General features: G+C 41.3%; 1 protein-coding gene across 2 annotated transcripts; it reads right to left on the reverse strand.

The window, feature by feature from the left end:
• Positions 1 to 233: 233 nt before the first annotated feature.
• On the reverse strand, positions 234 to 10,496 carry LOC133953871 (Kv channel-interacting protein 2-like). Of its 2 annotated transcripts, XM_062388019.1 has the most exons (10): positions 10,424 to 10,496; positions 9,025 to 9,027; positions 3,381 to 3,483; positions 3,013 to 3,133; positions 2,819 to 2,888; positions 2,339 to 2,409; positions 1,716 to 1,823; positions 1,523 to 1,627; positions 1,010 to 1,072; positions 234 to 895 (listed from the first exon to the last, which is right to left on the reverse strand). In XM_062388019.1, the coding sequence occupies exons 1-10, from the start codon at positions 10,494 to 10,496 to the stop codon at positions 848 to 850; spliced, it is 765 nt and encodes a 254-aa protein (XP_062244003.1). In that variant the 3' UTR covers positions 234 to 847. The 2 variants fall into 2 exon arrangements, with proteins under 2 accessions (XP_062244003.1, XP_062244002.1); XM_062388018.1 differs by lacking the exon at positions 9,025 to 9,027.
• Positions 10,497 to 15,802: the final 5,306 nt, after the last annotated feature.

The raw sequence follows: 15,802 nt of genomic DNA on the forward strand, positions 1-15,802 counted from the left end.
TAACTAACAGACAAACTGAGACAAGTAGACTTTGTGTTGCATTTCACACAAACAAAACCCTCGGGGCGAGTTCATAGCTGGCAGAAGAATAAAAATATGTATAAAACACTGAGGATGACCTTAGACCCTGATGTGTGTTGTGGTATTCTGGTCAATGATATATTGGTTGTTTGCATAAGGACTGTGGTTTTATTCAAATTCATCATGTCCATATAGAAAATATATTCACACTTTAACTAAATATCTCATTGGCCAGTGAAAACCGACACATCATGCAGACACAACATACAGTCATAACAAACATGAGGCGTGAACCCAAAACAAAGGAGAAGATTGATAACATTTTACTTAAAGATTATTGCTAAAATTCAATATAGTATAACTATAAGTATAGAAAGTGTGTGTGAGACTTTACAACATTATGGGCTTTATTCCATTTGTTCCTTGTGTCTGCTCATTCAGTCGCTAACGTGTTTTATACATGCAACAGAGAAATAATCATCATCGCAGTGAAGAAGTCCCAGGATGCTCGAACCACCGGCTGTCCATTGATGTGTTTTGATGTTGAGCTTCTATCAATATCTTGAAATACCAGAATCCACCTTTCATTCCCTTCACTCATTCAAATAACAGAAACGACACATGAGTCAAGTCATTTTGGAGCGAGACTTAACGTCCTTCCTTAATAAAAGAAAAGCTGGTTTGAGGTTTATATATATATATATATATACAGTATATATATCCTCAGGTCTCCACTCTCAGAGACACCACCCACTCCGTCCACAGGGCAGAAGAACTGAACTACAGAGGAGCTCCAAGCAGGAGAGCAATCCACGTCCAATCAGCTTTAGATCACGTTATCAAACATGTGCATGGACTGCATGATGTTTTCATCCTGGTCAAGAGGAACAACAATTTGAATTATTTTAATAACTGTCAGTGAAAGAGTAGTTTACATCCTTAAACGTGTATGTGATGTATTATTGATATTATTCTAAATTCAACCGACCTTTTGACACGTCTCCAGGAACTCGTCAATGGTGACCACCCCGTCTTTGTTCCTGTCCATTTTCTGAAGAAAAGCAAAACATGATCACTGGAGACTGTATGTAAAGATGGACGACATGACAGCTCCTCAACAGAGAAGCCCCCAAGTGGTGGCTGGCTGTAGTAGAGGTCATAAACCCTGCCTCCTCTATGTTCGTGGATGGGACATGGACCAAAGTAAAACAAATATTTCTCTCAAAGATGGTTTCTGTTTTTTTAGTTCTTATCATACTTATGTTTGTTCAAGTTTATTTTAATTTGATGCTATAAAAAGAGAGTGACACTTCATGATTGACAGTTTAGACCTTGCTACCGTGGCTCCATGATCCCTGTACTTTATACTCCAATATACTTTCCAATATACTTTATATCTGGATAGTGGGAAGAAATGGAGATGGGTTGACCATATTTATATACTAATATACTTTATATACTTCTCTACTAAGTGACGCTCTAGCTTATTTGTGAGTTTTACCTGGAAGAAACTGTCCACATGATCCTTGGGGGCGCAGTCCCTCATGTTGGGGTACGTATAGTTCCCCATCATGTCATAGATGGAGCTCATGATGTCTGTCATCTCCTGCACAAACACAGGAGAAGAAGGGAAAAGTCAAATCATGAGCTGGCAAAATGAGACTGTTCACTCTAACAAGGGATGGAACCGGCACCTCTCTGGTGATGCAGCCGTCCTTGTTCAGATCGTACAGATTAAAAGCCCAGTTGAGTTTGTCGATGGTGGAGCCTCTCAAGATGATGGACAGACTGATAACAAAGTCCTGCGGGAGAGACAAGAACAGAAAGAGTTGACAGAGAGCAGGGGAGAATACCAACATCAGTGAAACAACAAAGTAAAAGAGCTTCAGTATAACGGCTCGGAAAGTCTGCAAAAAGTTTGGTACTGAAGATGCCGACGTCGTCAATTATTAACCAAGAAACATAATTTGACAATAAGCTCTAAAATAGAAGCTTTTAATATGAACTTTTTTAACCCAACTTTTTAGCCTATACAGATGTTTAATGATTAACTTGCCTACATTTTAAACCATTTATAGGCCTGTTTCACCCGATCCTGTTTCTTTGCGCTTTGTAAAAATGCTAATATTAAAAAGAGGTGTTAAGAGTATATATATTTTTTTTGTTTTCATATTCTGACTTCAAATAACATGAACACACCAAAGTTGGCTTCGCTTCACGTGAATCAAAGTGAAAGAGAGAAGAAGAAGACTGTTTATCCACTGGTGGAGACCACATTAGGTTTTAGGACAGTTTCTGATGAGAGAGTGTTTCTCACCTCAAAGTTAACCGCTCCATTGTTGTTGGTGTCAAAAGCTTCAAACAGGAAATGCGCGTACATACTGGAATCTGAAAGGAGGAGGAGACTATCTCTGGGTTTCTTTGTGGTCTTCACACTTATGTACAAAACAGTTGAAGCTGTGTCATTATTGCCTCAACTGATGAGAAACATAAAACATAATTTTTATATATTTTTTTTGTATATATCATATTGCATGTACTGTTTTGCATGAACACAAAAAAAACTGAAGCCACATACACACATACATTATCAATTTAACCTTAGCCCTGCTTGAGGCTTTGAAAGGTCAGTTTTCACTTCACTTTTCCGGCACCTCTGGGTTTAATCACACTGAAAGTGAAGCATCCAGGATCTCACTTCATATTGAGATTTCTCAAGTTTGACAGATATATAATTTAATGAATGTTTGGGGAAATTGTTGAAGTAGATGGACGTAAGAATGTGAGTCTGACTGACCTCCTTGAGGGAAGAAATGGGAGTAGATGCTTTTAAAGGTCTCTTCGTTCACCACACCGCTCGGACACTCCTGTAAGAAACAACACACAAATACAGGATGAAAATAGACATGAATCTACCGTATTAGGATATTGCATGTTCATATACATGCTTAACAAAGGAAGATCAATAATGCAAAAGAGGTTCGGACTGACGCTCTTGAATCCTCGGTAAAGGACCTGCAGCTCCTTCTTGTTGAAGCTGGTCTGCTGTACCAGACGGTCGAGCCCCTCCGGTCTGTAACGCACTGTGGACAGTTCTCCATCATCAGCTATACTTCCTGCACGGAGGGAGGGATGCATGAAAGAGTTACTCGCTCTGATAAACAAGTATCCTTGAAGACTTGTCTCCTGAGGGGGAAATGTGACAAGATATGAAGTTAGTGTGTAAAAGGACAAGGTGCTGTTGTGACTAAATGATGGAATTCATATCAGGGGAATGTGAGTGATATCCGTGTGTGTGTGTGTGTGTGTGTGTGTGTGTGTGTTTGTGTGTGCATGTGTAAGTGTGTCTGTCCGGACACTTGCCTGGGTTGTCTGAAGCGCTGGACCCAGAGCGAAAGCAGGGGAGCAGTTTGAGAAGCCGCTGCTTTATGGTCTTTTTATTGGATTTGTATGGAGGATTACCTGTAAACAACCAATCACAGCAGAGATTAGAGGCACATAGAGCGACCCACATAGTGAAGACCATGTCAAATGGATGAAACATGAGCCAAACTCCACTCAAATACTTGGAGTCACATGTCCGAGGAACTTGGTTCGAGCAAATTAGATTGCTGACCTGGCTTTGAAACAGCGTGACCCGACAGACGGAAACAGTTTGAAGAGCATCGGCATGTGAGGCCCAGAGAAATGACATGTGACTTAAGCTGAGGCAGAGTGGCCAGACACTGCCATTTTAAATGTTTTATTTAACCAGGTTAACTAGGGAAGGCATGCTTTTTTAAATCCCTCACTTTAACCAGAAGGGAATTTATAATAATGGACCATGGTTGTCTGTCCCTCTGTCTCTGTCTGTTTGTATCGCTCTCTCTCTCTCTCTCTCTCTCTCTCTCTCTCTCTCTCTCTCTCTGTCTGTATCTCTGTCTGTCTGTATCTCTGTCTGACTGTATCTCTGTCTGACTGACTGTCTGTCTGTGTCGCTGCCTGTCTGTCTGTAGCTGTCTGTCTGTCCAATGTAACGGTTCACCCACTAAATATCACCAACATCATTCTACATCACTTCCCACAGGATCCAGATAAAAATTGAAAAAGTAAAATATATTTGCAGGTTATATGGAGGAGGATGAGGTGTCTGTATTGATAGCAACTACAGTGAATGACAGGAAAACACCAATGCTCCATCTGTAACACCTTCCACTTGTTCCCTCTGACCTTTGGCCTTTGACCTCTGACCTGACAGTACCCATTGACAATGCAGACATGTCAGCTCATCTTCAACAGGCCATTATATCTCATGTATCTCTGATCTGTGCAGAACACGTCTGTCTCTGTTTTTCTTCAGTTTGCAGTCCTCGTCATGATGCATCTGATGAGCCTCTCTCTCTCTTCCTCTGGAATCAGTTTGTCAACTCATCTTATGTGAGTTGTGATGCTCATCTTTTCCTCTTTTGTCCTTTCTCACTGTTTGAATCCAATCTTGTGTCCATTAGACATTTGCCAGCTGATGACTTGCCATCCTATGATGGATTACATTCTCTCTTTCCATCTTCATCAAGCTGATGATCCAATAAAACACAAATAAGTTTTCCTTCCCCTCCACCGCTCCTCCTCTCCTCCAGCAGCAGCCGCAGAGCGCAGACACACAAAATAAAACCCAAAGCTTGCCTTCATCCTCTCACTCGTCTGCTCTCAGACTTCGGCTGCTCCTTAATTCTCTTTGTGCTGTTTCATGGAGTCCGATGCTTCAGGTTCCTAAAGGCATTTCTATTATATAGTCTCTCTGAACCAAAGCCTGGCTCAGGGACTTTAGATAGACACAAAACAGCCGGAGAACAAAGTCATGTAGATGTGAGTATTGTCTTCATCTCTCGCCTCTAAAGTTTCACCTCCTCACCTCGTCTCAGAATCGATTCCGACTCTCGTCCAGTCATGTCACAGCCTTCAGTTCAGTCAACTCCTCTCGCATATATAACAGCTACAATAACTTCTGTATATAATCGTAACTTCATCCAACAAAGAACATTTACTCAGTTTATGTACTTTCGAACATTTTTCATGTATTTTTACTTAAACAGATGTATTATCAGGTCATTTTCACTTTTATTCCTAAATATATCAACAAATATCAGTACTTCACAAACTCACAATTGGTTCAGGGTTGCAAATAAAAAAGCTACCTTTTGTTAATTTACTTGTAACTTTACCTGTAAGTAAATTGTTTGAGTACTTCCTCAGCCACTGACAACAGGGAGGGCGTGTCCAGTGTCCCTCCTGCCACTAGAGGGCAGTGTTGAACCACATAATACAATCTTGAATCCAATTCAGAGAAAACATAAACGAGGTATTTTAGTATCTCACTGTGAGAAACTGTTACTGTAACAAGTGAAATTCCCCGATGCTTTGATGAATACAGTTCTATCTAATCTAAGCTAATCTAACAATAAACATGCATTTCAGGTAGATTTAAATATTTAATCAAAACGTAATCTTTGGAATCACATAACCATAACAAGAACTTATTATAGTCTAATTATTTTGGAATAAAGCAGCTGCTTCTCCTCTCTTGGCTGGTCCTCACAAATTCAAAGGGCTGTTTGAGGTTTAAGACTTTTAACATGGTTTTAGGGTTAGGGTTAGAGTTAGTGTAAGGGGCTAGGTATTGCATTATGTCAATAGGGTTAGGGTTAGGGTTAGGGTTAGGGTTAGGGTTAGGGTTAGTGTCCTCACATCTAAAGAGAGACGTGCATGTGTGTGTCTTTGTAGTTTATAGGATTTTCCTCACTGACATAACTGATATTGAGGACATGTTAATCAAACTATCATGGAAAAGCAAACAAAGCTTCACAGAACCTCACACACACACACACACACACACACACACACACACACACACACACACACACACACACACAGACACACAGACACACACAAACTCACACCCCCCCCCACACACACACACAGACATGTTTGGACGTGACAGAGCCCAGGGTGCTGATCACACACAGTGATGAACCTGAGGGCAGCAGTGGGACGTGACCTGTTCACACAGAAAACAGGGTGAGTGTGTTCTTAGAGACACCCGCAGATTATAAACGGTGAGCTCAGCTGAAGCAATATTTCATGAAATGATGTGATTCACATCGGACATGAATGAGTTTCCTCTATATGTTCATATAGTCAGAGTAAAATTCAACCAGCTTGTTTAATTCCACTCTATGGAGGCACATTCTGCTCCTTGGATAACTTACTGATAATAAAGTAATAAAGAAATATAACCTTCAAAGTGTTCCACAGCACGAGGTGAACAGTGCCAATCTGTTGACTCAACAGTTAATAGTCCAACAGCTCATCCTCAGTTCAGCTCAGGGTCAATCAGGATGACTTTGATTTTACAAATCAATGAGTACAAATGCAGCCCTCCAAGGCCGATCGATACACTCTCTCACTCCCCTGCTGCTATTAGCACTTTGAGAGACTCCTTTAGCAAGCGACTCCAGCTCCAAGTATCTCAACTGTGGAGGAGTCAGTGAGACAGGTTTATAAGAAAACATGAAGGCAACTCACTCAGGAGGGTGCACTCCTCCTGAGCACAGTCCCCTTATCAAACCACTTTTAAATTCATTAAATCCAGATTTTTACTTGGATCTGCAACAAATTGCAAATATTCGTAAATATCAGTCACCTCAGTGTGATTTATGTTTTCACGAAGATCCATGAATTATTCTCAGAGAAATTTGCAGATTTTGTGTAACCCTGCTCACAAACCAACAAACATTCGCTCCTTGGCAAAGGGAAAGGAACAAAACATGACAGAAGGGCATTGAATCAGTTCTGAAGGTCACAAGTTTTACGAAGGATTTTAATTATTAAGGATTTTGCAAAGGCCCATAACCAGATTTAGTCTTTTGAAGCCTAAGACATTGCCTTTAAGTTTTTTTTCCTAACTTGTGAGGTAAAGTCTAATCAATGGGCTTTAGAAATAAAAGTATAAGAGCTTGAAAACATTGACTTAGAAGATAAAACAAATCACAGTGGAGGGATTAAAGCCTTTCAAAGTGGAAGCTGCATGTATATGCTTTATGCATAATGACTGTTTCTTGGTTTTCTCATTTGGCCTTGTGAGGACAAATCCAAACCTTCTTCCCAAAACTCTGAAAAAGTTTTTAAAAAAGTTATAATGGGAGATCATGGCAGCTTAAGGAAGGTCATACGGTGCTAAATTAATAGTTATAAGTTAATATTGCTCATGGAGCTGCTTCTGTCCTTACTATAATCCTTCAGAAGGACACGGCTCAGATTATAGACAGACATTTTACACATACACACACAATTAAAGTCGTGGGTGTTCCTTGATATTTTTGTCACACAACATCTATCTCAACATGACAGCAGTCAACAGACTAAAGCTGTTTCCATTTGGCACCTACACCTACAAAACGATTAGGCTTTTGTTCTGAAAGAAGCTAAACCTATTGTTTTATTATTCCTGTTAAAAGGACAAGCTGATTAATAAATCATGATTACATTACATGTCATTTGGCTGACGCTTCTGTCCAAAGCGACTTACATTTTTAGTACACTCAACATTAATGAGGGGCCAATTAGGGGTACAGTATCTTGCCATGGACACTTCGGCATGCCAATGGGGAAGAGTGGGGTTTGAACCAGCAACCTTCATGTTGAAGAACGTACGTTCTACCCCCTTGGCCACACCGCCCCCATGATCAGAGGTGGAAAGAAAATTCATGTGAATACTGTTAAGTAAATTAATCTGACAGCTGTAGTTACGTAGTAGATTAAATTATTGATACAAAATGTAATCGTTTATTTTTATAAATTAAAGAACCAGCACTATGTCAAGAATGTGTCTTTACCTGCTCTAACATCAAAACAACACTATCTGGGCTCCATTTTGCAGAACAACAGCGACCTCTGCTGCCTTAAGAGGCAAGTTTCCTCACTTAACTTTGGACTCAAAAGGTGTTTTTAAAAATGTTTTCTAAGTCTTTGAACTGATTCACAGAGTGAGACATTAATCTACTCCAGAACTCACTGGGCCTGGATGTGGCAGTTAAAGCCACCTACTGTCAGTTTGACACGACTCAGAGGCACCACTCTACATATAAACATTGTACCAATACATTTATTATGAAGCTTTTACTTTGAGATAAAATAGTTGCATAATGCTTAAACATTAACATATCTATATTTATAATTCAACAATATAACAATATAACAGAAACTATGCTGAAATGTCAAATTCTGAAATACATTTCCATACTTATACTTCCGGTAAATTTTGCAGTATTTTACAGAATGTAGCACTTTTTCTTGAACAGCTCGTAGCTGCTGTTACTTTTATGTAAGGAAAAAGATGTGAGCATTTCTCCCAACACTGCACCTGCATGCAAAAACCCTTTCAGTTATAAATGCAGGAGCAGTGGACATGATCCTGAAATGATGATTATACTGAACAAGAGGATGTAATCACAGCTGAGAGGAAGACTGTGTCAAGATTAAACTCTAAACCCCAAATAGGTAAGAACAAAAAGATGAACCTTGAAGGAAGCGTTCCAGGAAATGTATCTAATTGCTTCCTGGTTGAGAGTTTAGATGAGAAGAATGTTACCACTTTGTGTTTGTGTTTGTGAACGTGTACGTGTACGTGTAACAAATCCTCCTGCTCCTGTTTCCAGTCTTAATGCTAAGCTAACCGGCTGCTCTTGCTGGCTGATATGAGAATGGTTTCAATCTTCTCCACCAAAAGAAAAATTTGCGTCACACCATTCCTATGATGCTCTGGTATTACAGTGAGTCTACATGGTGTCATGGCTCCGCTGCACCACAGCAGCCTGACAGTCAGTCAGGGTCCCACTAACATGTGAGGAGTGCTGTAGAAGGTGATGACTGGACGACCAGTTTGCATAATGTATGAACACGGGGGAAAAAACAACAAGGTGACTTCAACAGCTTTCACAGCAGAGGAGCTGATAGACCATGAGGAACCCCCTTGTGACAGACCTCCAAACATAGCTATTGGTTCATCCACACACGTTTGACTGTTCAGTCTTTATATGACACACACAGTTGAACAGCACAGTGTCATGCCTCAGGTTGTTAGACACTGAAAAGGTTTGTTTTTGTGAACGCCTCCTGAAGCCTCAGTGTTCATGCACCTGTTCACTGTTTGATAACCTGCTGCTGAACGGCCACCACACGCTATTGTGCCGGCAACAACTACAGCCTCCACCCGACTGCACCCCCCCCCTCTTTATGATACTCCACTTTAGATAAGGTTAGTTTAAAAGACAGAAAACACTGTGATGCTGTTTGTGAAATTTCAAAGGAGTTGTTCTCATTTGGCTATTTTTAATAGAAACGTCTATTTCGGGAAGTTGTCCATGAACTTTACAAAGCACCAAATGTGTGTGTGTGTGTGTGTGTGTGTGTGTGTGTGGGTGTGTGTGTGTGTGAGCGTGACTCACTGATGTAAACACATCCTTTTAGATGACAAGGGATGAACAGGACTCTTCTCATGTTGTGTCTCGTGTCTTCAGGCCTCACCAGTGTATTATTTATTTGAACTATTCCCATGATGGTAACAGATGACAGTTCTTTTTCTAACGTCTTTGTCAAACTCATCAGCTGTCAACTTGTTTTTTTCCCATTTTCTCACAGCACTACATTTTTCAGAGCTGACGGCACAAACACATCAAATGTCACAAATTATTTGTGTCCTCCATCATGCTCTTCAATTATTGTGCATCAATCAGTTTCTTGATCAGTCTAGAAAATTTACAAGTTCAAGTCCTAAAGATTTTTTATGTACATTTATGATTCAAACAGAAAAAAGAGCAAATCAAAAGAGATCCTTTAGATTTCTTGTTAAAGTTAAAACATATATAATTTTGACTGTTCATTATTTTTGTATTATTCAACATTGTTGTCAATACCTTTCCTGTAAAGCAGCTAATTGATTAATAGATCAATAACACTGGAGAAATAATGTAATAACATATATTTTCACATCATATTAAACCTGTTATAGATTATCCAAGCTTTAGTTACAATCCATCCTTCACATTCAGTGAGTTATTCATACATTCACTCCTTTATGTGTGTGTCTCTGAGTCTCATTCACTTTTGCACACGCAGTCACACTGAGGGAATGTTGAATCTAAAATAAACCGGACTTCCCGTGTCACTTATATTTTGTACTTTGTAAACTATATTTCAATATAATATTGCACAGATAGATTTTAGCTCTTAAAAAGTCTCCTGCTCTCAGTTCAGATCCTCTTGATGTGTAGGTAACTTCCCTCACAGTGGCTGCAGATGTGCAGTTCAGCAAATAGCAAAGCAGACAACAGATCAGTTGTAAAGCAGAGACGGGACCTGCACCTACCTGTGAGCGGGTCGTGGGATCGGTCCAGCTCCGTGGAGTCGGACAAACTCTGATCCTGACTCCGGGATTTCATCTTCTGCTCCGGGGCACCGAGCTGAGCCTCCGGGAGCCGCAGCTCATCTACCACTTGTCTTCATCACTGCCCCGCAAAACTCACTGCTCCTCACGCACCAGCCCCCGTGAGCTGCGGGCTCAGCAGCGACACGCGGGGGGGGGGGGGGGTGAACAGAGCGTGTCTCTCCGCGTCCCCGGCTCAAGACCTCAGGATCAGTGCGCGCTCACGTCCACAGAGGATCCTGAGGGGTCAAGGTTCCCACGTGGGGGTGATATTCTGATGCTGACTTCACATCTGTAAACATCAGGTGACAGCTGGAACAACTGTATCTCTGAAGCTGTGAAGGGAACACAGAGAGAGGGGGAGGGAAGGAAGGAGAGAGAGAGAGAGAGAGAGAGAGAGAGAGAGAGAGAGAGAGAGAGAGAGAGAGAGAGAGAGAGAGAGAGAGAGAGAGAGAGAGAGAGAGAAAACCCTAGTGCTGAGAGGAGTGATATAATAAGAGACAGGGGTGGAACAGACAGACAGACAGACAGACAGACAGACAGACAGACAGACAGACAGACAGACAGACAGACAGACAGACAGACAGACAGACAGACAGACAGACACACACACAAACGCTCTCTCTCTCAGACAGGCAGACAAACACACACTCTCCCTCTCTCTCTCTCTGTCTCTCTCTCACAGACAGACAAAAACAGACACATACTAATACACACGCACAGATGTGTGAGTGACTGTATATATGAGTTTATATATATATATATATATAATATATATATATATATATATGCTCTGTTGTCCTCTACCGGATGGTCTCACCTTGACTCCGGAGTTTGAGCGGATCAATACCTTGTCTGCTCCACGTCCTTGAGGTGGTTGAGCACAGTTAACTGATGACTCTCATATTTCAGGAACGAGAAGCAGCAAGGCCACGAAAGGAGGCAGAAAAATAATTTCAATAATATAAATAGCCTACACACAATAATCTGTTTAGAGACAGGGGAGGCCACAGGCTGGTTTATGGGATAAAAGTTGAAGATTTCTGCAGGTTTGTTTCCCATCAGAAACTTGTCAGATTTGGAGTTGTCATGAAGGATTAAAGTGTGCGAGCAGCTTTTTGATGTAAGGCTATATTTAATTCCTCATTTGAGTACATCAAAGAAGCAGTGGCCTCATTCTACTTTCTCTCCCACTTTCTGGTGATGTTTAATTCTGTTGGATGGACAGGAATTTACATACAAGGTTGTTTTCAAAGACACAAGAGGTCATTCCTATCAGTGTGCCCCCCCCCCCCCCCCCCAGATTATCTATTGGGCACCGAGATGCTGCAACTCCTTGTAAGAGCTCTTCATGTTGTTTAATGACCAAGACTGATTTTTATTCCTCAAGTTTCTTCGAAAAGAAAATTAGGTTTTCATTCAAATGGAAATGTATCACAAGGTGAAATTGCTGGAGGCTGATATAGGAGGATGTGTTATTACCTTTCATCGAGTGTATGTGTATCAGATACCATGTCAACTCTTCCATAGAAAAACATATTTCATTCAGAACCGGAAACAACAACGTCTTCAACCATAGACTCTAAATAAATATGGAGGACACGCCTCCATTTCCTCTCACTTTCCACAAATGAAGCCCAAATATCCCCGATGCAAATATCCCACTGACCCACACCACATCTAGAGTTATGAGTCACAGTGGTATTTGTGTAATGCTACTAACTAGAAGAAAAAGAAACACAGATGAAAACATAAACTCTCCTTGGCAGAGGTAATTATTATTCAGCAACAAAACCCTTCAGTTTTTTCCAAGTCAACCCAGACAGATACATACATAAGATCAAATGATCCATAACGAGTGGTATAATGTGCAGACCTTTAAAACCCTTCTCAAACTTTCACTCTGGAGTTAAAATAGAACAAATATTGCAAAGAAAAGCTGAACTGTGCTCCTTGGGGATAAAGTGTGTGTTGAAGCTTCCTTTAAGATGGACAGACAAGTGAGGGATGACCAGGTCCTCCATCAGGAGACTGATGGAGGGGAAAATATATCAGCTGCTGCTTGGAGGAAGAGCAGGAAGAAGAAAAAAATGAAGAAAGGGAGGAAGAGGAAGCTGGGGAAGTTTAAAATTGCAGATGAGCTTGAAGACAATCTGATAGAAAAATGAAACAGAGGAGAGAGGGAATAAAGCGGAGAGCTATTTGAATGGATTACAGCTCACAGTGTTGATGGTGGTTGTCTCCCACAGGGGTTCAGTGTTGCTGCAGGCCGAGAGGTGGAGCCGACAGATAACCAGTAATAAGCTGTGATTGATGCCTGAAGTTATAAATAGTGTGGGGCCATGATCACACAGGTGACAAATAACACACACAAACAGACACACACACACACACACACACACACACACACACACACATACAGTAGAAGAACTGCACAGACAGGTGAGCTGGCACAGAAACACAGAAGATGATATTCAGTTGGAGCCACACATCCTCAGGAATTCCATCTCTGCTCGTGGGTATCCTTGGAAAAATGCAGTTTCTTCTTTTTTTCCTCATTTTGTGCAGACACAGATACGGGCGACGATGCACAGATAAAGAAATGAAGGGGTGACGGAGGGAGGGGTGGGGGGTGGGGGGGGAGGTTGAGCCGAGACAAAGTAGGCAATCCCCCCTCAAATGAATATTTGATGAGGAGGCTGATATGCGTAAATGAAATGTTATAAATACACCACATGCATTAATGGATTGTCACACAGTAAAAGAGCTGTTAGCGTGTGTCAGCACACACACACACACACACACACACACACACACACACACAAACACATATTGTTTATATCAGGAAGTTGATATACTGCCTAATATTCAGTAGAGTCTACAAAAGTAAATGATTTAGAATAGATTCTTGTCAAGGGATTTAGATCGACCAAATTAAGAAGACATTGCATAAAGTCATCTCTGAAAAACACTTTTACGGTAGCACACACACACACACACATACACAATCATACACACAAACACACACAAACACACACAAACACACACACACACGCCCACTTCCTATTCCACAGCCATTATTCCGAGTCACATTATAGCACATTATCATCTCGCAAACTGAGTTATTGTACAAACACGTTTTGTTTCTGTGAGAGAGAAGGAGAGATACAAAAGCAAAAAGGGGAAAAGAAGAGTAAGGTTGTAAATAAAAAAAAAAAAATCTTGATGGTGCTTTCAACTTCTTCAGGACTTAAAGGTAGAAACAAGAAAGATTTTATTGGCACAAACGGAGGGGGGGGGGGGGATTGGTCGGGGAGACATACTCCTTTTTGTGGCACGTGTCTCACCATTAGAATTTCTTTGGTCGACCCTTCCTCTCTCAGCCCATGAGAGCAGGGCCTGTCGGTGTCTGTTTGAAGAGTGCAGGACCAAGAGATGGCAGATCTGGCTGTTCCCTGTTTGAAATTGGCTGTAGAGGCTTCAAAGCCAAATCTACATGGCAGCTGCTGTCAGCTCTCCGCCTGGACGGAAAGAGAGAGCACAAAGCCGCTCATGTGGGAGGATGGAGGAGCCTCCTGCTGGCTGTGGATGAGGCAAGACCAGGGAAGCTGGGAGTCAGGAGCTGATGGGCAGTGGTTTGGCCACCACTGCAGGCCCCCCCAACTGAGAACTGCTCAGTAATGAAGACAGGATTTCTGAATATCAAATTTTAATAATTTTCATTTTCATACATATGATCAATTAAGATTCAATGTCTATTAAAGTTATTGGAAGTAGAAATCAAATCAAGTTTGGTTTGTATTGTGCGCCGGTGGCCGAGCTCAACGCACTGAAAATTAAGAAAACCGGGAACGTGAAAAAAAAACAAATCTCCATCAATCTGACATCACAGGCGCTGCATAAATTAACAAGGCAAAGCAAATTCAATGCTTTGTGAAATCTGCTACTGGTCAATGGTGATGGAACTTCACAAAGCATTGAACTACAGCCTGGTCCATCCCCCTTCTGGGTCCCCTGGAAACATCTCCAGTGTCGTTTTTTGCAAATTGCAGCACGTTTCTATTTGCACGTGTTGTGACATTTAGCAGCTCATGTGTCGTAAAATCCAGTGTTGAACTCTCTCTGCCACCGTAGTGTGGTCCATATTCACAAATCCCAGTCTGCATGGGGTCTAACAGTCTCTACTAGGTGTGACATCCTCGGACTTTAACCTGCGACTAGAGGGAGGAAAAACTTTTAACTGGGAGGAAACATGTAGAATCCTGAGAGCTAACTAGCTTCCAAAAGAGGAGAATGCAAAGACAATGTGGTTCATTCAACCTCTGTTCCTCAGCAATTTGTCCAAAATCAGACCTCAGACGTCCTTCCGTCCGGCTGCATACGCCTCTGATTGAGTTTATTTCATCCCTTCTTCTGACCTCTGCGCGTATTTCTCCCACATCCAAGAGATCGAGTTACTTTAGGCAGCTTTCGACAAACAAAGGGTTCAGTGTGTGTTGCCTGTGTGCGCCTGAGGGGGAAGACATCATTAGTGAGAAGCTGGAAGACAAAGTTTATCAGAGATACAGGCTAATTACTTTCACAACAGGGTGGGGGTGGGGGGGGGCGGTAGATGGAGGATGAGCTAGTGTGAGGGAAGAGAGCAACAAGATAGTTTCCCACTTCTCTCAGAGCGAGGTCACCTCATCAGCGACCGTGACCCCGGCACTGACAGTTCCCATCTACTCACTTAAATATTGAATTTATCGATTCAAATATTTAGTCAAGGTGCACTTGCAGCTAGTGAGGAGCAGAATACTGATTCCAGCTCCTCCCTCAGTTTCACCTGCAGTCTCCCAGAGTGGACGTCAACACTTCTTTAATGCAGAGTTAACACATGATGTACAGTGAATAGAAAGTCCTACACACAGAGAGGTCTTCATGTTTTCAGTTCCACTTATTCACCATATAAAGAAATAATGGAAAGCTTTAATTTATTGTTTTTACACAGTATCCAATACTAATATTTTATTTGTATTCATTGAGTCTAGTAAAGTATCTTACTGTTAGAAAAATATATATATAGTCCCACACTTTGCCTTCTTTAAAGAGCATGTTGTTTTTAGTGATTCAGACGGATGTCGGCCAGAGTTAGGTTGAAAATAACACATGGTCATTAATTCACCAATCACACTGCCCTGACAAATACAACTTCAATGTCAATCAGGTACAGTCTGCATACAGACCTGAGAGCAGCAGGAGAAAGAGAAAACAAGTGTAGGTGGACCATGACTGTGCAGGAGCTTCTTTAAAAAAAATGGTTGAATTGAAAGAAGTTCTACT

Source organism: Platichthys flesus, chromosome 5 (genome assembly GCF_949316205.1).
Source record: "Platichthys flesus chromosome 5, fPlaFle2.1, whole genome shotgun sequence".
Classification (NCBI taxonomy): domain Eukaryota; kingdom Metazoa; phylum Chordata; class Actinopteri; order Pleuronectiformes; family Pleuronectidae; genus Platichthys; species Platichthys flesus.